Here is a 25712-nt window from a genome sequence, read left to right as displayed (position 1 = left end):
GTATCTCCACAATGATAACATCCACACAATAGCAGGTCTGTATCTCCACAATGATAACATCCACACAATAAGGGGTCTGTATCTCCACCATTATAACATCCACACAATAGCAGGTCTGTATCTCCACAATGATAACATCCACACAATACGGGCTCTGTATCTCCACAATTATAACATCCACAAATAGCTGGTCTGTATCTCCCATGTGACAAACAGTATCCACACAAGAGTGGGTCTGTATCTTTTTCAGGCTAATGTGCTTTGTAAATACTATGGCTATATGCGCCGCATACATTATTTCAATTTGATGCCTTTTGAAGATGTTTTTGATTGCTGGTGTACTCTGTATTCTATCAGTACTTTGATTGTAGAGCTGGTCCAGGTCAATGAGAGTCTTTTCACTGAAGAGTCCGGGAAGACATTACAGAGGTTTCAGGTGGACGGAGACGTGGTCAAGAAGAGTCTAAGGGACCCAGACAAGGTAAGATGGAGTCAATGTTGGTAGTATGTTTGATATGTATTGTGTATTGTATGCCCATGTTTATTTAATGATTAGAAAACATTTGTTTCTGTATGTAATTTTAAAAGTAAATTTAGTATGATTATAAACAAGTACTGTATCTAATTAAGACGGGTTGTTTTACAAAGTATTCATAGTGAATTTTATTAATGTATTTGTTTTTACCTTTTCCTGAATTTTTTTTCAAATTAATAATGAAAATTTTTTTTGAGATGGATATTTCATTATGGGATAAGATGAACAATTTTGATTAACTGTAGGCTGGAACTGAAAGCGAAACAGACATTGTCACTGTACCAAGTCTAGAGATACTGACTATAGAGGACTGTGAATGTCTACAGCTCAATTTGGTGTAAGTATGCTAACATGTGAATGTCTACAGCTCAATTTGGTGTAAGTATGCTAACATGTGAATGTCTACAGCTCAATTTGGTGTAAGTATGCTAACATGTGAATGTCTACAGCTCAATTTGGTGTAAGTATGCTAACATGTGAATGTCTACAGCTCAATTTGGTGTAAGTATGCTAACATGTGAATGTCTACAGCTCAGTTTGGTGTAAGTATGCTAACATGTGAATGTTTACAGCTCAATTTGGTGTAAGTATGCTAACAGAGTCAAGATACTGCAAAGAGTTTTATGAAAAAGATGTGTTAATAGGTTTTTGCATTGTTTTATTTAAATGATAATGTTTTAGAAGTTTTTGTCACATCATAATAAACGAGCAATCATTTGGTACATGTATTTATGTCGTTGGAAGTTATTACATTTCAGGAGAGCACTGTTTACATTTATCACATCCATTGACTGTTTAATACGTGTAGTTGTGTTATTACATTTCAGGAGAGCACTGTTAACATTTATCACATCCATTGACTGTTTAGTACGTGTAGTTGTGTTATTATACCCCCGCAAACGAAGTTTAGGGGGGTATATTGGTTTCACCCTGTCCGTCTGTCTGTCCGTCCGTCTGTCCGTCTGTCTGTCTGTCCGTCTGTCCGTCTGTCTGTAGACGCAACTTTGTCCCCCCTATAGAATTTTTTATTACTGCATGGAACAGTTTGAAAATTTGTACATATGTTGAACACCATCTGAAGATGTGCACCTGCAATTTTTTTTTAAGATCAGACAAGATTTAATGATTTTATGACAGTTTTCATTTTCCTTATTCTATATATTGTACACTAATGTTGAAAAGTAAGGGAGGTAATCCTTACAGATTTTATTAATTAATTAATAGAAAACACTCTAAAATATATTTATATAAATACATCCATGTCTTTATGTCTTAATTAATAAAAAAAAAAATTATTTTTTATAAGTATTCTATCAACTGACAATGCAAAGTTTTTGTTTGTCAATGATAAATTCTTAGGAGCTAATGAGAACATCAAAGACAAGTGTGGCTGAATTCATTTGTCCCAAGGGAGCCATTATCTGAGCCATGGTTCAGATGGAGCATGTGTTTAGGGGAAATTGATAATCTGTAAAATGGGTGATGGTTTTGGGGCTATTTTAAAACTGTTTCATGTAAACCAAAAGGTCTATCATTATAAGGAAATAAATAATATAATTATTAATAAAGAAGTTAAACTATTTTTAGAGGTTGTTTAAATTTATTTGTCAAGTAATTTGATGAAGTGACCCTATTGGGCATTAATTTAAATGAAATTCAAAATTACTGATATGATTGAAGTGTTTTGGCAATTTTAAAATTGTTTGTAATATTAAATTTTCTTTTTTACATATTTTTTACATAGTATGGTAATTATGGTAATGTTTTGGGAGTTTATTAAATTTAACAAGCTCATCAAAGAAAATCATAGTCCTATGGGATCAATTTTCTGATTTGGAGTTCAATTGTGCCATAGGAGAAAGTGAGGAAAATTTGAAACAACTAATTGCATATGTCAAGACTCTTATTAGAAAGATATTGAAAGTTTTATCAACAGAAGAGCATTGCTTGGCTACCGGTATTTCTATTCACTGCAAAGGGAGGGGTTATTGTCATTTTGTTGGTTTTTCTTTAAATCAATTAAATTAAAAAAATATATCATCAAATACATACATTTGTAAAGGAATTACTGTTATAGATATGTATTTACAGTGAAATTCTGACAATTTTGATTTTAATTTTTCTTTGTTAACTATTTTTTTTTTTTTTACATTTCTAGAATTTTTTTTTTGTATGTGTTCCAAACCTTAATTATTATTCAATTCAATTATTTGTCCCATTTGAAATTAGCCTAGCGGGGGTATTAGTCCCATTAGGACAGTTCTAGTTACATTTCAGGAGAGCACTGTTTACATTTATCACATCCATTGACTGTTTAATACGCGTAGTTGTGTTATTACATTTCAGGAGAGCACTGTTTACATTTATCACATCCATTGACTGTTTAATACGTGTAGTTGTGTTATTACATTTCAGGAGAGCACTGTTTACATTTATCACATCCATTGACTGTTTAATACGTGTAGTTGTGTTATTACATTTCAGGAGAGCACTGTTGGCCCTGTCAGAGGACTTGTACCTGGTGGGGAATCCTCTTCATGACATCATCTGGGGCTCCATGTGCTGCCACCTGGAGTTTTATGATCTAGAGATGAAAATTGTGAGAGTTTTATCGGTGTCTTTTAATTCATTTAGAATTACTGTAAATATATATCCTAGTGTTTATTCTATTGAATATAGAGATTCAGAAATGTGCTGAATCAGATCTAGGCTAACGTATTGTTAAATCAATTTCCACCAACCATACATACTATAAACAGGAATCTATACAGTAACGAGACTAGTCCATTTTGCATTGCTGGTACTGCTTACAAATGAATTCAGATGTATAGATAAGTAATGAGTTGACATGGTTTTGTAGGAGTCCCTGAGGGTGATAGAGAAGTTACTGCTGGTGGAGGGACTTCCCCAAGTCCAGGTCCAGGACTACTTCATCGCTTGTCTCAGTGCCCTGGTGGAACTTCTCTGTGACGGATGTAAGGGAGCAGACCTCAGGTCAGTAAGGGAGCAGACCTCGGGTCAGTAAGAGGGAGGACTTCAGTTCAGTAAGGGGGTGGACCTTAGGTCAGTAAGGGGGCGGACCTCAGGTAAGGTTGCTATTTGCCACTGACTTGTTTGACATTTGACTTTATTTGTCACAATTGGGAGCCTTGAGGCCAATCACAATAACTCGCTGGTCCGAAAACTGAGGCCAATGAATTTTGAGGTCTGGACAATGAAATTCAAAAATTGAGAAGTCAGATAGGTTAGAAGATGCTTTTAAAGTCAGACATCTGAAAAATAATTTTTTCTGTTATTCATGCATTCTTAACAGCATACAATTATCAAAACCATTGAATAGATGATAGATATAACCCGAAGTTACTGTTGGGCAAACTTCAGATTAAAGTTAGGGAGGATATGGCTCATTTTTATGCAACACATTTTAACATGTGTTATGAAACTATGAAATATACATGTATATTGACAGACTACAGGGCCTTTTGGACAGTAAGTTGTTTTATGAAGACTGACCGCATGCTTTTTATATAGCACTGACCTGTGTTTTACTTTGACAGTGTCCAACAGGAGCTAGAGGAGAGAACCGCCCAGGTGGTGCTCAGTGTCTGTCTGGCCAACCGTAAACCCCTGGCTGCTATTCATCTCTCTGAGTTCCAGCACCAAAACATCCTGAAGAAGATGTGTAACGTCATAGAGCAGCACGGCTTCTCTAACCTGGTCACTGGTGCCATGAAAATGTCCATCTCGGAGCTTCTGAGTCATTGCCTGGAAGCTCTTTCTTTTACCAGTCCTCAGGAAGGGGAGGCTAAACATATAAAGGACCTTGTGTTTTCTGTATTGTTGGCTGCAGTTGGGAAGAACATAGAGTCTTCGGTATGTACACCGTTATTGCTATAGACGTATAATAAAATCAAGACAAAAAAATTCAGAGGTCTAGACCATGAGCTGAGAACAGACTTTAGTCAAATTCAAGATTTTTAATAACTTGATATCTTTTTAACAAATTTGTTTTGAAAGTTGTAAGCTTGTATATTTGAAGTGCATGAAGAAACATTTATTTCGTATTCAAAATTATTTATAAGGTTATACTAAAAATCTGGCTGAAGTCTGTTTTCAGTTTATGGTTGTGGGTCCAGATGAGACTGGTTTATTTTTTGTATAGCACCTGGTGAGACCTCTGGTGATTTTGCTGATGTCAGACTTCAGGCAGACGTACAGTGGACTCCCAGACACACAGGGGTCTATACCAACAGACAAACTAGACACAGTGGCCGCTTCACAATTCAAACGCAAAAGGTTGGTGACTTCTTTTATCACACAGTGAAGTAGGTACATTGTACAAATATATATATATATATACAGGTGGAAAACTGTAAAATATGTACTTGTACCTAAAGAGCTGGTGTAAAACTGTGAACTTTCACTGTTAGATGTTTTCTGCTGTAGGAAGGCTGATGAGCCTCAAATGAAGAAGAAATCGAGTCTTCCCCACAGATACCTGAGGCTGAGGTCAAAGATAAAGACTTTGATAAGTGGCCTACAGGATCCCAAACAGGTCAGAACAATATATACAGCAATGTGTGTGTGTGATGTGTTAGAGGAAAACATCAGAACAATATATACAACAATGTGTGTGTGTGATGTGTTGGAGGAAAACATCAGAATTTTACCTCCATAAAGAAGAGAATGTTGATTATTTGTGTGATCTGTATATCAATTTAATCATCAGAATTTTAATTTGAAGAACACATAAAATGTTTAAAGCAGGAGAGGTATAATTTTGAATTTAATTTAACAACACAGGATCAGCATTCAGAGGTTCTGGATGGGATACACACAGCTTTACAAGCAGTATCTGTGGCTGTTATGTCAAGTTTAGAGTCCTCGTCCAACAAGAAATTGTGAGTTCTTTAAGTGGAAAAAAAGTGTAAAGAAATTTTTAGATACAACTTTTTAGTCAAAATATCATGTTTGAATTTTGGTATGATTCAGTCTTCCAGAAAACATGAGTACTGTGTTGTCATGGTTACCTCCTGAACTTTTGGGTAGTGTCCTTGAGAGCTGGAAACTGACTTTGCAGTTTAATCACCACTGGAAGCCAGACACATTTAACAGGAACATGTTGTCCATCATTAGAGCTATTGTAGCACTAGTGGACACACAAGGTATAGGGGAAGGGAGGGGCTCTTGACATGTATGTAGAGCTATTGTAGCACTAGTGGACACACAAGGTAGAGGGGAGGGGAGGGGCTCTTGACATGTATGTAGAGCTATTGTAGCACTGGTGGACACACAAGGTATAGGGGAAGGGAGGGGCTCTTGACATGTATGTAGAGCGATTGTAGCACTGGTGGACACACAAGGTAGAGGGAGGGACACTTGACATGTATGTAGAACTGTTGTAGCACTGGTGGACACACAAGGTAGAGGGAGGGACACTTGACATGTATGTAGAACTATTGTAGCACTGGTGGACACACAAGGTAGAGGGAAGGGAGGTACTCTTGACATGTATGTAGAACTATTGTAGCACTGGTGGACACACAAGGTAGAGGGAAGGGAGGGACTCTTGACATGTACATGTATGTAAAGCTATTGTAACACTGGTGGACACACAAGGTAGAGGGAGAAAAGAACTCATGACATGTATGTAGAACTATTGTAGCACTGGTGGACACACAAGGTAGAGGGGAAGGGAGGGGCTCATGACATGTATGTAGAGCTATTGTATCACTGCTGGAGACACACAAGGTAGAGAGAGAAAAGAACTCATGACATGTATGTAGAACTATTGTAGCACTGGTGGGACACACACTGTATAGGGGAAGAGAGGGACTCTTGACATGTATGTAGAGCTATTGTAGGTTGCACTAGTGGACACACAAGGTAGAGGGGAAGGGAGGGACTCATGACATGTATGTAGAACTATTGTAGCACTGGTGGAGACACAAGGTAGAGGGGAGGGGAGGGGCTCATGACATGTATGTAGAACTATTGTAGCACTGGTGGAGACACACAAGGTAGAGGGGAGGGGAGGGGCTCATGACATGTATGTAGAACTATTGTAGCACTGGTGGACACACAAGGTAGAGGGGAAGGGAGGGACTCATGACATGTAAGTAGAACTATTGTAGCACTGGTGGACACACAAGGTAGAGGGGAAGGGAGGGACTCTTGACATGTATGTAGAACTGTTGTAGCACTGGTGGACACACAAGGTAGAGGGGAAGGGAGGGACTCTTGACATGTATGTAGAACTGTTGTAGCACTAGTGGACACACAAGGTAGGGGGGAAGGGAGGGACTCTTGACATGTATGTAGAACTGTTGTAGCACTGTTTGACACACAATGTAGAGGGAGAAAAGAACTCATGACATGTACATGTATATACTCGCATATAAGTCAGTATTTTGGGAGTAGAAAATTAAATAAAAACTAGGAACCCGACTTATAGGCTTGACATACACATAGAAAGATTTTCCACAGGGTAAAACTTTGTTTTTTGGTGCCATTTGCTTCCAACTGTTGACTTGCTAACCCTATAATTGACAGGTTAATCTTTTAATTGCTAAAAAGATAGACTCATTAATAAATGCATTAAAAGTTGCAGGTGTATTTCTTAAAAATATAAACAAGGTTTATTTGATAATATTTCTTTATTTATTTCATTTATTTACGCCTGCGGTGATAATAGCTGTAGGTAAAAATGTACTTCACTGCTTAAGACAACTCATGTGTATAAAATATGTATAATAGTGATAATGAATTTTGTGTTGTTTTTTTTGTGTAGAATGGACTGAATCAGAAGACACGATGTGCTGGATCTTGTCATTGCCATGGTTACAGGTCAGGTTGAGAGGTTTTTTTTTTAGAATTCTTGATAAAATCTAGAAACCCAGTAAAATGCAGTAAAGCCTTGTTAATCTGAATACCCATGATCCAAAAGCTTCACCCACTGAACTATTTTTATGATAACCAATTCTTTAATACTGTTAACCAACTTCATTTTGCGATTTACCAGAAATAAACGGGTTGTCTGGGACTAATTTTTATGATCAAGTCTTATCCACACCCATGGTGTTATTAAATTCATTAACATAAGCTGTTCGCGGCGATAAATTCTTGCGAAGACGAAGCTCTCACGAACCTTGCGAAAATTTCTCGAACACAAATTAAAGTTGGTTCACAGTACATAGAATATTCCAGTATTAGGATTCATCATAATCTGGCTGCATCATTCATCTTAAATATTTTATTGTGGGAAAGATGTCTGAATTATCAAGACTCCACTGTATGTTATTAAACTGATGTTGTGTAATGGGAATTATGAGCAATGTTGAGAGTATCTTTTATATTTGCTGATAGAATGACCCCGCCTGGATTGATCTGAAACCCCAAGACTTCAAGATGGTCAATAAGATATGTCTTGAAATATCTGAAAAATTAGGTGAGAATTTAATATGTTTACCGGTATGTAACGGGGAATGAATATTTCTCTGAGGTTATTCATTTGGTAAAACAATCACTTCAAGGAAATAGGTAAGGATATCAATTTTTATAAATCTCAGAAAACCAGATCCAAATTCATCTTAATATACTGGGTATGAATTTATCTCTGAGGTTCAGGTAAAAACATTTACCCCAGAGAAATGAGGATTGGGATTATAAATCTCAGAGAAACCAGCTCAGAATTTTTCTCAAAGTACAGGATAGGAAATTTATTTCTGAGAAGTTCTGAGTATAGTACAGTTTTTACAGTACCCCAAAATACTGTAAACCAATTTTCATTCGCGGCGACTTTATTTTGCGATCAACTGTCAATAAACTGGTTCGCGACGACTAATGTTCGTGACCAAGCCTTATCCAGACCTGTATTGTTATAAAAACTATAGACAAAGAATTGGTTCGCAGCGAGAAATATTCGCGACGACAAGGCTCTCGCTAACCTAGCAAAAATTTCTCACACACGAATAAAAGGTGGTTTACAGTAAGTAACATTACATTATTGTGGAAGGATACATGACATTGTCATGCTATGTGAAATCTATATAATTAGATGTCAAGGTATTTAAATGGAATACCAAGTGAGTGGTACCGGTAATATAATTTTATTGATATGCTAGTATGAGTAATGAACAAAGACTATAATGTGGATGTTAAATTTTAGGTATTTAGAAGTAGAAATTTTAGCAACCGTGAATTCTTATGACTCCAATTGTTCAGTGTAGTTCTATATGGTGAGTTAATTAAGTGTGATACATGTATTATATTTGTATGTGGTTTATAGTAATTGTGTGTGTCTGTGTTTTATTTCTAGACATGGAGGTTAAGTGCGAGTGTCTGCGAGGACTGTCCCTTCTCCCCAAGGACGTGTCCCCCCAGTGGAGAGTGCACGTCTTTCGACAGGCTTGTGTAAGTCACCCACAAGATATCAGCAGCAAGATACCCGATACACTCTATATCAATCAAGTACCAGATATCTAAGCTTTGGTCCAGATATCTGCTGAATTAATATCAATAATTAACCAATAGGTACCTGCTGTCACCTGAATGAATAATTTACCAGATATCTAAGCTTTGGTCCAGATATCTGCTGAATTAATATCAATGATTAAACTAATAGCTACCTACTGTCACCTGAATGAATAATTTACCAGAGATCTGAGCTTTAGTGCGGAATCTGCTCAATGAATATCAGTAATTAAACTTATAGTTACCAGCTGTCATCTCATGATCTGAATGAATTAACTACCAGATACATGTATCTGAGCTTTACTCCAGTTCCTGAAAATTCCTGATTAAACACAAGGAATTATTTATCAGCGTAAAATTGCAAGAAGCACATCTCACGGATTTTAAAATCTTGATTTAATTTTTCAGACAGATGTAAACTAATTAAAATTATGATAAAAATTTGGGTTCGCAATTTTATATTCTCGAAATTTGATGCAAAACTGTTGAATCGTGGGATTATTAAAGTACTCGGCGCATAGAACAAGGAGTGTACAGTGTCCTCCTAATCAATCAAATACAATCTATCTGAGCAAAGTACTAGCTGTCGCCATTATCAATCAGCTGGTATCTAATATAGTTTATTACAATATTACTAAGATCCCCTGATATTATAGGGGCTGTAAGCTCGCAAACGAGAGCGCGCGAGATTTAAATACTTCCGGTGACAAACAAACATGGTGATCTGCTTTGCGTTCGCATGCAATCATAGAAGTGGCGCAAATAGTTGCAAGTTCTATCGTTTTCCGACTGACACAAAGAAAAGGACGTTATGGGGAAAGATATGCAGGTCAGTATTAATGCATCTAAATGTATTCAGCATGTTTTGAATGAAATATATAAGCGATCTTGACCGGATTTCAGGACATGACATCTAATCATACAACTTATTTCATTGATAAGCAAGGCGATACCTGAGAACGAATAGTGAGACTTTATTTTTAATGCGTTATACATCAATCTATAGATTTGCGTTAGTCTGTTGATATATTCACGAACCACATGTACATCTTATGTGGACCATTACGTACCAATCTGATTAAAATCAAACCTTCCAATACGACCATCAAAATAAAGGAGCTAGTAGGTTTGATTTTAAACAGACTGGACCATTACAAGTGCATGTGTCATCACCTGCGAAGTTCAATAAGCATAGTGATACTGTCGATGAAAAATTAAAATTAATTTAGTAAATTATAATACTGCTATATTTTTATGCCTAATATAGTACCAATAGTACAAGTAGAATTGTTAATACATGTACTCGTAACAGTCTAAGTAGTCATTATTCAGCTGTTATAAAGAGAATTCATGTTGTAAATTGCGGAGCCCATAGTCTATTATCATGATTAAAATCAATTAAACACTTGTTGAAATATACTGATACACATCATGATGTACATAGTCTACTAGTAATACTGATGTACATATAAATTTTGTCCGTCAAATTCAATACATGTATATTGAATTGCACCTCTATTTCGTGTATACAATGAGAGATAACAGTTGCGGTATATGCTGTTGCTTTGAAACTATACAGACAACTGACTTTTCTTTATTTAGAAGAGCTGATCGACAACCAGAAAATCAAAATGACAGGATTTGTTCCTGCCATTTCAAAGAGGGGAAAAAGGAAGGAGATCCTGTCTACTTTGCATGGAACGACAAAAAGTACATGGATTTTCCTGATCCAGAAAAATCAGATAGGTGAGAGAAATTTTTTCATGGAAGTATTTACTAAATTTGGCTAATTCTAATATTTCCTATAATTAATTTGTCAAATATTGAATGCTAGATGTGGTTGATATTACAAAATAAACATTATGTACAAAGTTTATGCTATTTAGATACAATTGATTAATATTTATATATTAATATATTAATTAAAAATGCTTCCAGGAAAAGGAGGAAGACGTGCCAGTCCCAGTCCTGTGAAGCTAAAACTATAACCCAGCGTCCATCCTGTGAGAAAGAGCAGATACAAGATGCTGTTGATTGTGAAGATGTAGAACATGTAACTTCCTCAATCATTTTGCAAATATTTTTAATCATCTTTTTTAAAATGGTGTTTTATATAAAAAATAAGTAGATACAATATCCATACATATAGTGAAATGAAAATATATTTATCTTAAGGTTGATGTAGATCACAGCTACCCAGTATCTTGCTCAAGAAACTGTTCAATAGAAATGCAACAACTCTCTTCAGAGATTAAAAAGTTGGAAGAAGAGTTAGTTGCTCTAAAGATCAACAGCAATAAAAGAAAACCCATGACTGTAGCAGAAATTAGGGACAGCGAAGAAAAGGTTAATATATATTATTGTTGATGAGGTAAAAATGAAATTTACATACTAGAAAAAAAAATTATCAAAGGTTCTTTCTTGTGAAATTTATGACTTATTTTGCAGATGCTGCTTTACACATCAATACAATATGATGTCTTTGAAGTGCTTGTGGGACTGCTTGGTCGCTTTGAATTAAATTACTTTAATGGTTGGTCACCATCACTAAATATTGAAAATCAGCTTCTGATTGTTTTAATGAAGCTGAAGCTCAACCTAAGAGACATAGACTTGGCTCACAGGTATAATAACTTACATTAATTTAATGAATATTTGAATGTGAAATAAATAATAAATTATATTCAGTATATATTAGTTCACCTGAGCCAAATGCTCAAGTGAGCTTTTCTGATCAAAATTTGTCTGTTGTCTGTCATTGGCTATTGAGATCCCCGCCCTCAAACCATATATTTTTTTGTATCAAGATCTAAATCTTATTTTCCTATTGATGAATGTTCATTCATGGATATTGGAAGATGACAAAGGTTTACTTTTGTCCATACCCTTCAATATATACACATTGTTAATCCCAAACCTCTGATCAACTCTATGAAGCAGAGTGCTAAGGTGAGCAATGTGACCCTTGGACCTTTTGTACTTATTTTTCTTGGATGGTAATATTTTGGTAACAATATACATTTTATCTCTCATTTCGCAGGTTTTGTGTAAGCAGATCTACAATTTCCAACATTTTTAACACATTGGTTCATGCCCTCCATGAAATGTTGTATGTGGGTGTTGTTGACACATGTTTCCCCAGTCAGCTTAAATGCAAAGGTTTGTATGATGATTTACATTCACATGAATAGAAAATCCTATTATGAAGCAAATATTGATGCATTATACTCTTTATCTATATTGCAAACATTGATTTGCTATCTAATCATGCAGACTGCTTTAACATAATATACATGTAATAATTATAGAATGTTGCTATATTGTAGACTTAAATTATTTCCCTATAATTAAGAAAATATTAAGCCAACTTTACATCTTACTTAAAGTACTGTTGAATTAATTGATTTTCCCCCATTTTCATTTAGGCTCTATGCCAAAGTCATTTGCAGAGTTTTCCTCTGCAAGGGCTTCCATGGATGCCATTGAGACAACCCAGGATATTCCTGGACACCTGGATACACAGGCCATGGCATACAGTTCATATAAGAGCCGTCACACTGTTAAAGCAGTGACTTGTGTCGCCCCAAATGGTGCCATCACTTACTGTTCTCCTTTATATCCAGGATCAACATCAGATGTTGCGATTGTGCGTCACAGCAAAGTTCTTGAGAAATTCAAACCTGGAGACCTAATTTTAGCCGACAAGGGATTCACAATCCATGATCAAATACCCCAAGGTGTGTGCTTGAACATTCCAGCATTTTTATCCTCAAGAGGGCAGTTTACCAAGAAAGAAGCAGAACTGTGTTACAAAATAGCCAGAGCAAGAATTCACGTGGAACGGGCTAATGAGAGGATAAAGAACTTTGAAATACTTCGCCACATACCAGCAACCTACAGGCCATTATCAACCAAGATATTTCAACTTTGTTCCTCCTTGGTCAACTTGCAAGCACCTCTTTTGAAAGAAATTTCATAGAGCATTTACAATTATGAATCCATCTGATTTTTTATTTTTTCTGAAACAAATTATTCATGCAACATTGTTCACTTGTAAAGTAGAATGGGATGCATGTTAACATTTTTATGCTATTATGAGACTTTATTAGCATTGCTGTTGATCTATGTTTTGTATATGAAATCAAATGATAAATAAGTGGACTGCACTGATTTCTATTGTTTTATTAGATGTGTTATTTCAATACATCTTGTTAATTTTTAATTAGTTCTGGAATGAAAGTGTTAAAATAAAATTCTATTAATTGTGCAATGTTCTTTGTCCACTCAGAGTCCTTGGTGATCCGGATAATTTTGCAGTCTTTAGTAGTCCAAACAATCAAATTACAGCAGTTCTTATTGCACAAATGGAGCTGGCCTTGTATCTGGTGAAAGTAAGGATGGTTGGACTTGAGGTAGAAAAAGCCTTCTCTGTATTCTAAATACAACAAAGAGTTTGCATAAAACGTATATTCAAATACGGTTTACAACTTTATATCAATAACTGGAACAGCAGGGGAAATGTAGTTAATAGAGGTTCATATACAAATATTTTGAAAGAGTAATAGAACACAGAACTCTATAGTTTGAGTGCTTTCATGAATTTAGATTGATATACATCAGTATATACATGTACTTACCAAGATAAAAATCCTTTAGACTGTGCACTGCCTCATATATTGTTAAATGTGCTGCAGAGTAAGGACATTTCACTTCAACTATATCAGGAACAGCATCTCGAGCCTCTGGTGTCTGGAAATTCACATCACATGTTGGTGGGTGCAGGACTAAACCATCTGGAGATGCACCTAAAACGCCAGACTCGTGCAGCCAAATCCCTGAATCAAAATAAATTTTAAATTTGCAATTTTATTGAAACGGGTATATTAAAGAAAATGTTGTTATATTTCATATTCATTTAATATTTATAAAATCGATATAAAGTAAATGAGGTTTTTACCTCAAACAAAAAAAATATATATTCATTTCTTGAAAATTAAATGAGAATGGACAATTCTCATGAGAAATTTGGGTAAAAGTTCCTTTCAAAATGGAGTCATGGTCAATTTAAGAACAATGCCGTCTGTTCGGAAATGATCAAGATTAAAGAACAAAAATTACCAGTTTGTTGCACTGAAGCATTAAATTCATGTTCATATTTCTTCAGTGCATGTTCCTCATGTGTAATTCCCCAAGCAACTGCTTTGATGGATTCTAAGTTGTATGAGGACATGAGACGTTTCTTGAGAGAAATGGTAATTCTGCAATTAAAAACATCCATTACTAGCCATTTATAAGCAGTACACAGTTATTATTGAAACCTGTACATAATTAGTTTTAGAATTATCAAATGCTATTCATGATGCATAAATTCATGAATCATGCTGGATAAGTATATAATAATAATAGTTTACTGTCTTCTCTTTGTACTGAGCACTGCTCCAAAATTGGATGCTGTTATCCTGTTTTTTCTGATGATTGACCACATTGGATTGTTTCTTTGACCCTTGGTTGCCAGTGCAGTATTTGTTATGACTTCTTCAGACAAAATCAGAGCTCGTCTTAACCATACCATGGGCATATCAGAATTAACAAATTCTGCACTGGTCAAGAGATCTTCTATGATGGGAGCAGGGGGGCCTGGCTCACATGGTTCTGGCTGAAGAATCCATTCCATAGCTGTATATATACAAACATGTTATTGTTTTTCTAGTACATATATGAATATGTATCTAAACATTTATGAAAGTTTTGTAATTGTAAAACATTTAGAAGTTTCTACAATAAGTCTACACCTATCTACAGGTAGTAAGCATCACAGAATTTTTTATATATTTCAAAATTTCAGTGATCACATACACTAATTCTGTAATATTCTATCAAATATTACAAATTATTCTCTCATTTTACATGCATAACAATCAAACAACATAAAAACTTAATACTGAAATTTAAAAAAAGTATATTCAAATGAAAGCAACTCTGTCAGAAAATGAAATGATCATAACTAAGATATAACAAAATATAGATCAGAATACAGATTAGTAAAACATTTTTTGCAAATTGGCAACAACCAATTATACCAATAAATCTGCCTAGTTTTGCTAACTCTTGTTGAAAAAAACTTCTGTCATTATCATCGAATGGCCTGCGCAGAGCACTTAAAATTCAAGAAAATTACTTCTTAAAGCATGAACAATTAATCCATTTATTTTTTACTTGTTAATCCAATATTTCACACTTACTGATAATCAGGTTGAGATGGTGGAAATAATTCTTCCATTGTCTTAACATCTGTTTTAATGGCTGTCTTTGGATTCTTTAGCCATCCACATTTCACATCAGTCTTACTAACACATTTGTACCTGTATAATTATGTATTCGAATTAATATTTCACAATTAATAGTAAATCAGGCACGTTATTAAACAATTTCATTAAATTCAATGAACATCAGTATGTAGTACTACTAAGTCAAGCAACATATTTATATCGCCTCCGATTTTCACATCATATTTTACCTGCATGAACTAGTCACAGTAGTACATTTCAATTGACAACTGATTGAACTTACCCATACAACAGTGCTGCTGCAACGTGATGACAGACAAACTTCCCTAAAGGACACTCACAATTTGTCGAAGATACGGCATAGCCATCGTCTAGAGCTGCCTACAAATATGTCCAAAACGGGTTGTAATATAAAATTTGCAATTGTAATATCCCCATAAAACCCGAATATCCTCCAGTGTGACAAAATTTATTGGAAATAAAATTGAACTTTTAAGTTTGGAACGTTTTAGGAAGCAATACACAAATTACACTACGTACGTTACATTAATAATTACGCACATTATCATACATTAAAATCACGAAATTAGAGGTAGACATGTATTTCCTTACTTACTGTTACTTTGTATGACTTGTTCTTCATCGACGCCTGAACCACTGCATTAACTATATTCGTCTCGTTGTCGAAGAGAAACTTCAAAACATGATTGCTATATACAGCATTCTCTGATTTTCGCATAAGCTTCGGTTTGTCTGTAGTATAATTAGCCCAGTACTGTATCGATATCGCCATTTCTGCATTTGTTTGTCACCGGAAGCGCTTCACCGGAAATTACTTAAAACGAGACTTACAGCCCCTATTAGGATTTGTACTAAGTACTGGAGGAACATGTATCAACATTTTCTCTGTAGAGTTTTTAATTATAATGTATATAACACAATCTAGATATTGATATTTTCTCTATAGAGTTTACAATGTTAATGTATGTAACACAATCTAGATATTGATAATTTCTCTGTTGAGTTTACAATGTTAATGTATGTAACACAATCTACATATTGATAATTTCTCTGTAGAGTTTACAATGTGAATGTATGTAACACAATCTAGATATTGATGTTTTTCTCTGTTGAGTTTACAATGTGAATGTTTATAACACAATCTACATATTGATAATTTCTCTGTAGACTGACTCTGATAACGAGTTGAAGATTGCTGCTGTTCGCTGCCTCCCCTTGTTGCTGGTTCACCTCGGACCGAACGCCAACCACCTGGTTCATGATCTGCTGATGTACGTGTTCAGGGAAGTTCAAAGCATTCATAATCATGTTAAGTAAACTTTAGAATAGGTAGTTCTAAATCCTTGTCAATACAAGTAAATCCATTTTTAGCTCACCTGAGCTGAAAGCTCAAGTGAGCTTTTCTGATCACATTTTGTCTGTCGTCTGTCTGTCCGTCTGTCCGTCTGTCCGTGTTTACGAGAGTGCATGTATTGGGTTCTTTTTACACTTAATTGGTACTAATTGGGTACTTTTTTCTTATTGGGTATACCCAAGAGGAAGTGTCGCTTAATCTACTTAAAATGCCTTAATTGGGTACATGAAAGTTAGTATCCAACAAAACTTAGACACTGCGACTTGTCCAATAAAGTGTCTGAAAAAGTTGCTTCTATGGACGCACCATGTATTCGCTTCTATATCATACTTTCGGAACACTAAATTTAGCTAAGCTGCGGTCATAGTAACTCCCGAGAGTTCCGAAAAGCAACCTCCGTTAATCTTGTTCTTTCAAGCGTTTGATATCACACACAACAACAATGGCGTCTGCAAGGATAGTGAGCACGAGGTCAAGATCCAAAAAGTAAGTTTCTTGATTTATTCACACTTTAAAAATAAGTCTTGCTTTGATACATTTTGTCAAACATAAGGATATTTAACTTTATTAATCAATTTTGAACTACATTCGGATAATTATAGTAATACAAGGACTTATGTGTATTTCGAATTTCCTCTGTCTTGATCGTCTTATCATACATTGAATAGCGGATGCCCTTTTTATTGAAAGTAAATTCAATTCAAAACCACCATTGTCCTAGCCTCTGTTTTTTGCAAAGTTAAACCCGAACTTGCTGGACTTCACGCACGAGTGACCTGAGACAATAGACAATACAGTTAAACACTATATAGAGAGGCCCAAGCTGAGGGGGTATACACAGCGGGTGATTTGACACCTAATTACTGGTGCAATAATTTGATAAATAACAACTGTATTATCTCCTTGAAATTAGTAGGCTAATTGTACAAGCTAGATTAACACTGAGACATCGTAAGGTTATCTAAAAAATAGAATTAACACAAAAGAATATATTTTATGGAGATAATTTGAAATTTCAACACCGAGGCATCTAAAACCATGATTTGACTAAAGAAACATTTTAATAAAAAACTAGATGTGAAGTTTTCCTATTCTTTTCTAAGCTTTTAAGCTATCGTCAGATTAACCAGAATTTTCTCTGTTTCCCAAAAAACGTAACTACACTTCTTGAAGAATGCAGAAACTTAATTCATAATAAAAGATTGCAATATTGTTTTGCAGATTTTAATGCCACTTGATTTTTAAAAAGCCTAAAATAACAATTTCAATATCCAAATTTCTGTGGTAAAAAGGGTTTATTAATTTTGCCATCAGTTGTCTACTTATTTTCTTTTGATTGAGAAGTGGACAGGCATAGTCTACACTCATGCTATGCCTGTCTACTTCACAAAAGAGAATATTGTCTACATTATACATGTCCTATGATTCATTACTGAATACAGATGTGTTCAAGTTTACATATAGCCTAAATGAAATAAAGAATTTTTAATGCATTATACTTTAAAACTAGTCAGGCTGTTCTAAGGGATGAAAATAAATGTAAATCAATTTAAGAGAGAAAAAAAAATGAAAATAAAATATTGAATAACACTTAATATGTGAATGCAAAAGCAAATCATTTTTTGTACAATAATATTGTTACAGATCTTGAGGTCACATTTGATTACGATGCAAAATTTTCCTTAAAAAACGCTTGTTTCCAAGGATTAATGATTTATAATATTACCGCAAAAAAAGGTGCCTCTTTCAAGGTTTTATAATATTTACCGCAGAGAAAAGTGCCCTTTTCACCATTATTTAACATGCCCTTTTCAAATCCTAGATTTAACACTATACCAGGCTATATATTGAAAACTATATTATTTATGAAAGTGAGAAATCGTAAATGTGGATTATGAATTTTTATACTATGCTAACATCTTGTATATTTTTGACGATGAATACATTGTTGGGTAAAATAATATTAATAAATCGCTTGTCCAATTTTTTTGTTGGATATCGTGAATCAGTAAGTCCATTATAAGTATAAATATAGAGATATATTTGCATTTTTATTATGCACAGGTGGATCAACTACCAAGAGAACAAAAGATGTGCTAATTTTAAGGTAAGAGCATATACCGGTAATGATACGTGCCACATTAAATATTTTACTTTCTGTAGTAAATTGAAGGTAAAGAACATGGCGGTAGCGTGTTGTGAGGACCAAGCTGCTATGATTGTTGGTATCTTACACTTGTAAATTCATGTGTATTTGTGTGTTTGCATTTTAAACTCTAGATTAAATGGCCATAAAGAAACAAGAAGTTTGGTTTCTATGGTTAGAACACTGACAGGTGTACATCAAATAAATAGTGAATGTAACCTTGGCTTGAATTTAAGCAGAAGCATGACACAATGATCAAGCCTTATGAAATTTTTTTTTAATCGATTTCCTTGTATTTCAGGAGATGCTGTAGCTCTTCTCCTGGATGGGGGTGTTTGGTGGCCAGGAGCATGTTCCTTGACGGAAAAAAGTAAGTGAATGTAATATTTTTTGTGCTTTTTTTCTTTTCTTAGAAACATCTTAATGCATGTTATCTTCAAGTGAAAAGCACATTAATTTGCTATTTCAAAAGTTTTGAGAAATGGATTCCTGTATTTAATTTTCTTAATATTTCAGTGTGAATGCAGACAAAGGAAAAAAAATTGTAATGAACATTTTTTTACTGCTTGCTTGTTTACACCATCATAATTATATTCCTTTGATGAACAGTTAGATGTAAACCGTTTGTTGTAAAGGTGTTTGAAAATTTGGTTTCTGGAACTTGATAAATTGGGAAAAAATCACTTTTCAGTTGCAATTAATTGAATAAAACTTTCTTGTAGTGATAGAGGAAGAAGACATACAGGAAGATGAAGAAGAGGATACATCACTTCGAGGAAAGAAAACCTCCTCATCTCGTAAATATTTTTTTTCTTCATATCATACCACATGACTGATTTGAGTTAATCTATTATTTCAATTAACTTTTCTAATTTCAAACTCCATCCAAACAGGATATTATCAGTCAAACTTTGTGTGCAAAGTAATTAATAATAAATGAAGCCAAGTGTGTGTTTCAGTCCTTGTTAAGATATGATTTGAGTTATTTTATTTTCTATCTTTATTTAATTAACATATTTTATGTGACGTACAAATTTGTTTCATTGCAGCATGAATGAAATGGACGGAGGCTGAACTGGAGGAGGTTAAGGAATATTTCAGAGAATGTCTGATCTCGAACACCACTCCAGAAAGAATAACTTGCAATATGTGGATAGAGGAAAGCAGAGCTAATATAATAAGCTATGGGAAACTCTAAAGAAGAAAGTGTGGAGTCTGCCCCCCCCCCCAAAAAAAAAAAATAAAAATTAAAAAATAAAACCACCTTGACAGTTTTTGGATCTAAAACCTACAGCAAAACTTAATTATGTAATGATGTTTGTTTTCATCTTCCTCCTTGCTCTTATTACAGTGAATTTTTATTTTTTTAGTTTTGAGACTATTTTTTTTCATTTTCACCACCGTTTACCATACTTTTCACTGAAATTGAATCAATGGTAATTTCTTTTATTGTGAGAAAGACATGCATTGTATCTTTTTAGAAAGGATGTAATCAGTTTGAGAATGTTATCATTCAAAAGTACATTTTCATTTAATTGGACATTTGATGAGAATTTTGTTTGATCAAGTCAAATTATTGCAAGATTGCAATTTATTTAGCAGTATGGTAGTATAAAATTATTTGTAGTATTTTCATGGATTTTCTTCATTTGATGAGAACTTCTTTTATTAAAGGAACTGATTGCCAATTTTTGTAACTAAGGACTTGATTTATTTAAGACACAGTTTGCCCTTTGTCATAAATATATCTTTGTATCAAAGCCTAGATTATTATCTTTCTGTGTTTTGAAGATAATAACAAAAGAAAGTTGACACCTCTTAGTTTGGTAATTACATATACTTTGTGGTAGATGAATTGAAGGTTTGTGGACAAAATATTTTCATTATATTGCTTGAATTTTCTTGAACTGTGGCCATGTTGCAATTATTTAAAGCTATACACGCTATGATTTGCGTCAATTTTGAATAAAGGGGAAAATGTATGTGTTTGATTACTAATAAAAGTTACCTTTATTCTGTTAATTATGATGCTCAATTCGATCACGTAACAAATATATCAAATATTAAACAATAAAAAATATTTATTTTCCTGCCAGGAAAGTAATGCCTCCTCGTGAATATCAATCTATCACGTGATATCGACAGCTAAATTTAGCCTATCATACCAAAACTGGTGAAGGGTCAACATCTTCATAATTGTGATAGTTTCACAAAGGAAAGGATATTTTCAGTAAAGCATAAATTTGTCCGATATACGAGTACAAACAAAAGAAAAAAATACAAGCCTGTGAGTAGATATGAATACTTCCTTTAAAGAAATGACGTAGACCTGTGTGTTTCCCCTATGTGCTATTTATAGATTCTATAAGTGTTAATGCAGAAGTAAGGGTATCGTGAATGGCAAGCGTATTTTACTCATTATACATGTGTGTATTTCAAATTAGCAACTGTTAAGCATATTAAAAATCAAGTTGGATATTTAATTAGGCAAACAATAACGACCACCTAGTTCTCCGCGGACATGCGCAATGAGGTCGGTTTGCTCTTCCTTCATCAATATTCATGAAAAGGTATATTTTCCTGGCAGGAAAATAAACAATTAAAAATCTATATCTTTGTAACGAGATGGAATTCACCCTTGTAATTTACAGATTAAGGATAACTTTTATAAGTAGACAAACACATGCGTTTTCACTGTCATTCAAAATTGACGCAAATTATAGCGTGTATAGCTTTAAGATCCATGCTTAGAAAAATTGTTAATTGCTAAATTGTCATTTGCATAACAGCCAGGTAGTTGCAAAATGATGGTACATGTACCTTGACCTATCATAAATTGATATTTGTAAAGGTTTCTAGACCAGATATGTAGTGTGCAAAAAATATTTGAACTATTTAATGCTTATAATGCTTATGAATGCCAATTGTTTTTTGAAAAATAAAAACGAAATGTTAAAATCTCGTGAGATTTGCTTCTTGTGATTCAATGTGGTTATAAATTCCTCGTATTTAATAAGGAATCTTCAGTACAAAACAAGGGCTATATAAATGCCCTCTACTGATTGGGTTGTATTCTAATGCAGGAGAACAGATATTGAAGTAAAATGCCGACAGATGTTCCAAATATCTGTTAAGTTATATATCAGTTAAGGAAGATAGGTAACAAAGAGGATTTGGAGAGCCAGGTGTCCAGATCTTGTTGGGTTGTATTTCAATTAGAGAAAAATAGGCTACCTAGAGGATTTGGACCGTGTCCGACTTTTAGTGGGTTATATTCCAGTAAAGGAAGAAAGGTAACCAAGAAGATTTGGACAGGTGTCCAACTTTAAGTGGGTTATATTCCAGTAAAGGAAGAAAGGTAACCAAGAGGATTTGGACAAGTGTCCAACTTTTATTGGGTTGTATTCTAGTATTAAAGGAAGAAAGGTAACCAAGAGGATTTGGACAAGTGTCCAACTTTTAGTGGGTTATATTCCAGTAAAGGAAGAAAGGTAACCAAGAAGATTTGGACAAGTGTCCAACTTTTATTGGGTTGTATTCTAGTAAAGGAAGAAAGGTAACCAAGAGGATTTGGACTAGTGTCCAACTTTTGTTGGGTTATATTCCAGTAAAGGAAGAAAGGTAACCAAGAAGATTTGGACAAGTGTCCAACTTTTAGTGGGTTGTATTCTAGTAAAGGAAGAAAGGTAACCAAGAAGATTTAGACAGGTGACCAACTTTTATTGGGTTGTATTCCAGTAAAGGAAGAAAAAGTAACCAAGAGGATTTGGACAAGTGTCCGACTTTTGTTGGGTTGTATTCCAGTAAAGGAAGAAAGATAGCCAGGAGGATTTGGACAAGTGTCCGATTCTTTTTGAGTTGTATGCCAGTTAAGGAAGAAAGGTGGCCAAGAACATTTGTACAGGTGCCCAATTATTGTTGGGTTGTATGCCAATTGGAGAAGAAAGGTAGCCAGGAGGATTTGTACAGGTTTCTTATTTCTATTGGGTTGTATTCCATTGAAGGAAGACAGGTAACCAAGAGGATTTGGACAGGTGTCCGATTTTCATTGGGTCGTATTCCAGATAAGAAAGAAAGATAGCCAGGAGGATTTGGACAGGTGTCCAATATTTATTAGGTTGCATTCCATTTAAGGAAAATAAGTAATCAAGAAGATTTGGACAGGTTTCTAATTCTTGTTGGGTTGTATTTACATTGATAGGATACAGGTAACCAAGAGAAGCTGGACAGGAGTAGAATACCTGTTGGCTACTTGTTTGTATCAAATATGAATGGGACTTTATCATAAGACTTGCTTAGTTTTCTTGTAATGAATAACATGCTTTTCAGTAGGAAGCACTTTAAGGTAAATTGTAGAAGGAAATAATATTTTTTTATCTTAGCAAAACAACTTCACAAAAAAATAGTTTGCCTCACACAAAACATTTGCAGTTTTGTCACAATATACATACAAACAATAAAACAAGCATTAATTTGGAATGAATAAAGAAAAATAAAAAATAAATTCAATAAATGTGGACACTTAAATATATTTACCCAATTAGATTAAAACAGTTACAACCCAAAAACTACACTCTCGTATGTACGGTTTTTTCATATCCAATAAGCAATATCCAACAGAACTTGGACTTGATGAACCCAATAAATAGCCTAATGTGTGTCCGTCCGTCCGTCCGTCCGTCCGTCCGTCCGTAAACTTTTCACATTTTCAACATCTTCTCGAGAACTACTGGGCCAATTTCAACCAAACTTGGCACAAATCATCTTTAGGCAAAGGGGATTCAAAGTTGTGAAAATTAATGGCCACACCCTTTTTCAAGGGGAGATAATTAGAAATTAATGAAAAAATTTGAGAAATTTTCAAAAATCTTCTTCTCAAGAACCATTAAGCCAGGAAAGCTGAAACTTGTGTGGAAGCATCCTCAGGTAGTGTAGATTAAAAGTTGTGAAAATCATGTCCCCCGGGGGTAGGGTGAGGCCACCATGGGGGGTTAAAGTTTTACATAGGAATATATAGAGTAAATCTTTAAAAATCTTCTTCTAAAGAACCATTAAGCCAGGAAAGCTGAAACTTGTGTGGAAGCATCCTCAGGTAGTGTAGATTCAAAGTTGTGAAAATCATGTCCCCCGGGGGTAGGGTGAGGCCACCATGGGGGGTTAAAGTTTTACATAGGAATATATAGAGTAAATCTTTAAAAATCTTCTTCTAAAGAACCATTAAGCCAGGAAAGCTGAAACTTGTGTGGAAGCATCCTCAGGTAGTGTAGATTCAAAGTTGTGAAAATCATGTCCCCCGGGGGTAGGGTGAGGCCACCATGGGGGGTTAAAGTTTTACATAGGAATATATAGAGTAAATCTTTAAAAATCTTCTTCTAAAGAACCATTAAGCCAGGAAAGCTGAAACTTGTGTGGAAGCATCCTCAGGTAGTGTAGATTCAAAGTTGTGAAAATCATGTCCCCCTGGGGTAGGGTGAGGCCACCATGGGGGGTTAAAGTTTTACATAGGAATATATAGAGTAAATCTTTAAAAATCTTCTTCTCAGAAACTAATCAGCCAGGAAAGCTGAAACTTGTGTGGAAGCATTCTTAGGTAGTGTAGATTCAAAGTTGTGAAAATCATGACCCCCGGGGGTAGGGTGAGGCCACCATGGGGGGTCAAAGTTTTACATAGGAATATATAGAGTAAATATTAAAAAATCTTCTTCTAAAGAACCATTAAGCCAGGAAAGCTGAAACTTGTGTGGAAGCATCCTCAGGTAGTGTAGATTCAAAGTTGTGAAAATCATGTCCCCCGGGGGTAGGGTGAGGCCACCATGGGGGGTCAAAGTTTTACATAGGAATATATAGAGTAAATCTTTAAAAATCTTCTTCTCAAGAACCATTAAGCCAGGAAAGCTGAAACTTGTGTGGAAGCATCCTCAAGTAGTGTAGATTCAAAGTTGTGAAAATCATGTCCCCCGGGGGTAGGGTGAGGCCACCATGGGGGGGTTAAAGTTTTACATAGGAATATATAGAGTAAATATTTAAAAATCTTCTTCTCAGAAACTAATCAGCCAGGAAAGCTGAAACTTGTGTGGAAGCATCCTCAGGTAGTGTAGATTCAAAGTTGTGAAAATTATGATCCCTGGGGCTAGGGTGGGGCCACAATGAGGGGGGGGGAGGGTGTTAAAGTTTTACATAGGAATATATAAAGTAAATCTTTAAAAATCTTCTCAGTAACTAAACAGCCATGAAAGCTGAAACTTGTGTGGAAGCATCCTCAGGCATCTCGACCCAATGACACCTTGGCCAAGGGCATTTGACACCTCAGCCCAGACAGGTCGGCACAAATTTATTGACACTTCGGCCCATGTAAAAGACACCTCGGCCGAATGAAACTTTCGGTTCTACTAAACATAAATATAAAAAAAATAGGGGCAGATAATTACTTTATCTATTCATTGATTTCTTCTTTCTATCTCTCTTTTGAAGATAAGGACCAACGACATGAAATATTGAGTTGGTGCTAAATGTGATAAAATTGTCAGATGATATTTAGCATCAAAATTTTTGTACAAGAAGCACACATGATTATTATATTTAAAATTAGTAGGATCATATTTATTTAATCAACTCAATGATTAGTATATCGTTATTACACAACATTAATGAATTAAGTTCATTTAAAGTCTATAAAAAATATTTTTTATGTGGAAGGTTAGATAGAAACAAACCTAAATCAGCTTTTAGTGAAAAGGTCATGTATATTTTTTTTAATTAACATCGATATGTACAATAAGCGCATAACTTCGGACATCGGGTCACACTTGCATACATGTATGATTAAACCTGTCAATCAAACTATGTGTATTTGTTTCATTGGATGGTCACACGTCTCATTTTTTTTTTTGTCAACAG

The 25712-nt window shown here is 34.7% G+C and overlaps 3 protein-coding genes across 9 annotated transcripts in view; 2 read left to right on the top strand and 1 right to left on the bottom strand.

Annotated features, from left to right (window-relative positions):
• The window catches only part of LOC128175947 (serine/threonine-protein kinase ATR-like), a 129741-nt gene that overhangs the window by 5867 nt on the left and 98162 nt on the right, over positions 1–25712 (top strand). For 2 of the 7 annotated variants that reach the window (XR_008242737.1, XM_052841871.1), the window contains exons 6-18: positions 372–481; positions 781–872; positions 3020–3134; positions 3396–3529; positions 4093–4408; positions 4698–4831; positions 4982–5090; positions 5339–5436; positions 5528–5700; positions 7326–7381; positions 7901–7982; positions 8853–8947; positions 16483–16586. Coding sequence is in view for 6 of the 7 variants with exons in the window: in XM_052841871.1 (XP_052697831.1) it covers positions 372–481; positions 781–872; positions 3020–3134; positions 3396–3529; positions 4093–4408; positions 4698–4831; positions 4982–5090; positions 5339–5436; positions 5528–5700; positions 7326–7381; positions 7901–7982; positions 8853–8947; positions 16483–16586 (1618 nt within the window). In the remaining variant the exon portion in view is untranslated. Of the gene's footprint in view, positions 1–371; positions 482–780; positions 873–1016; positions 1037–1110; positions 1119–3019; positions 3135–3395; positions 3530–3608; positions 3622–4092; positions 4409–4697; positions 4832–4981; positions 5091–5338; positions 5437–5527; positions 5701–5741; positions 5767–6156; positions 6820–7325; positions 7382–7900; positions 7983–8852; positions 8948–16482; positions 16587–25712 lie in introns of those variants that run through there. The other 5 variants (XM_052841872.1, XM_052841873.1, XM_052841874.1 and 2 more) reach the window with 5 other exon arrangements.
• On the top strand, positions 9658–13173 carry LOC128175955 (uncharacterized). Its single transcript, XM_052841887.1, has 7 exons — positions 9658–9836; positions 10610–10753; positions 10946–11060; positions 11183–11353; positions 11456–11631; positions 12048–12166; positions 12433–13173. Exons 1-7 carry the CDS (start codon positions 9724–9726, stop codon positions 12984–12986), a joined length of 1392 nt encoding a protein of 463 aa, XP_052697847.1. The 5' UTR covers positions 9658–9723; the 3' UTR covers positions 12987–13173.
• LOC128175956 (uncharacterized) lies at positions 13204–16020 on the bottom strand. Its single transcript, XM_052841888.1, has 7 exons — positions 15907–16020; positions 15578–15675; positions 15250–15369; positions 14419–14683; positions 14126–14265; positions 13645–13842; positions 13204–13442 (listed from the first exon to the last, which is right to left on the bottom strand). Exons 3-7 carry the CDS (start codon positions 15296–15298, stop codon positions 13219–13221), a joined length of 876 nt encoding a protein of 291 aa, XP_052697848.1. The 5' UTR covers positions 15299–15369; positions 15578–15675; positions 15907–16020; the 3' UTR covers positions 13204–13218.

The sequence above is a fragment of the Crassostrea angulata genome, chromosome 3 (genome assembly GCF_025612915.1).
Source record: "Crassostrea angulata isolate pt1a10 chromosome 3, ASM2561291v2, whole genome shotgun sequence".
In the NCBI taxonomy this organism is placed as follows: Eukaryota; Metazoa; Mollusca; class Bivalvia; order Ostreida; family Ostreidae; genus Magallana; species Magallana angulata.
The sequence above is the reverse complement of the archived record's forward strand: the minus strand, read 5'-3'. Positions and strand labels throughout refer to the sequence as shown.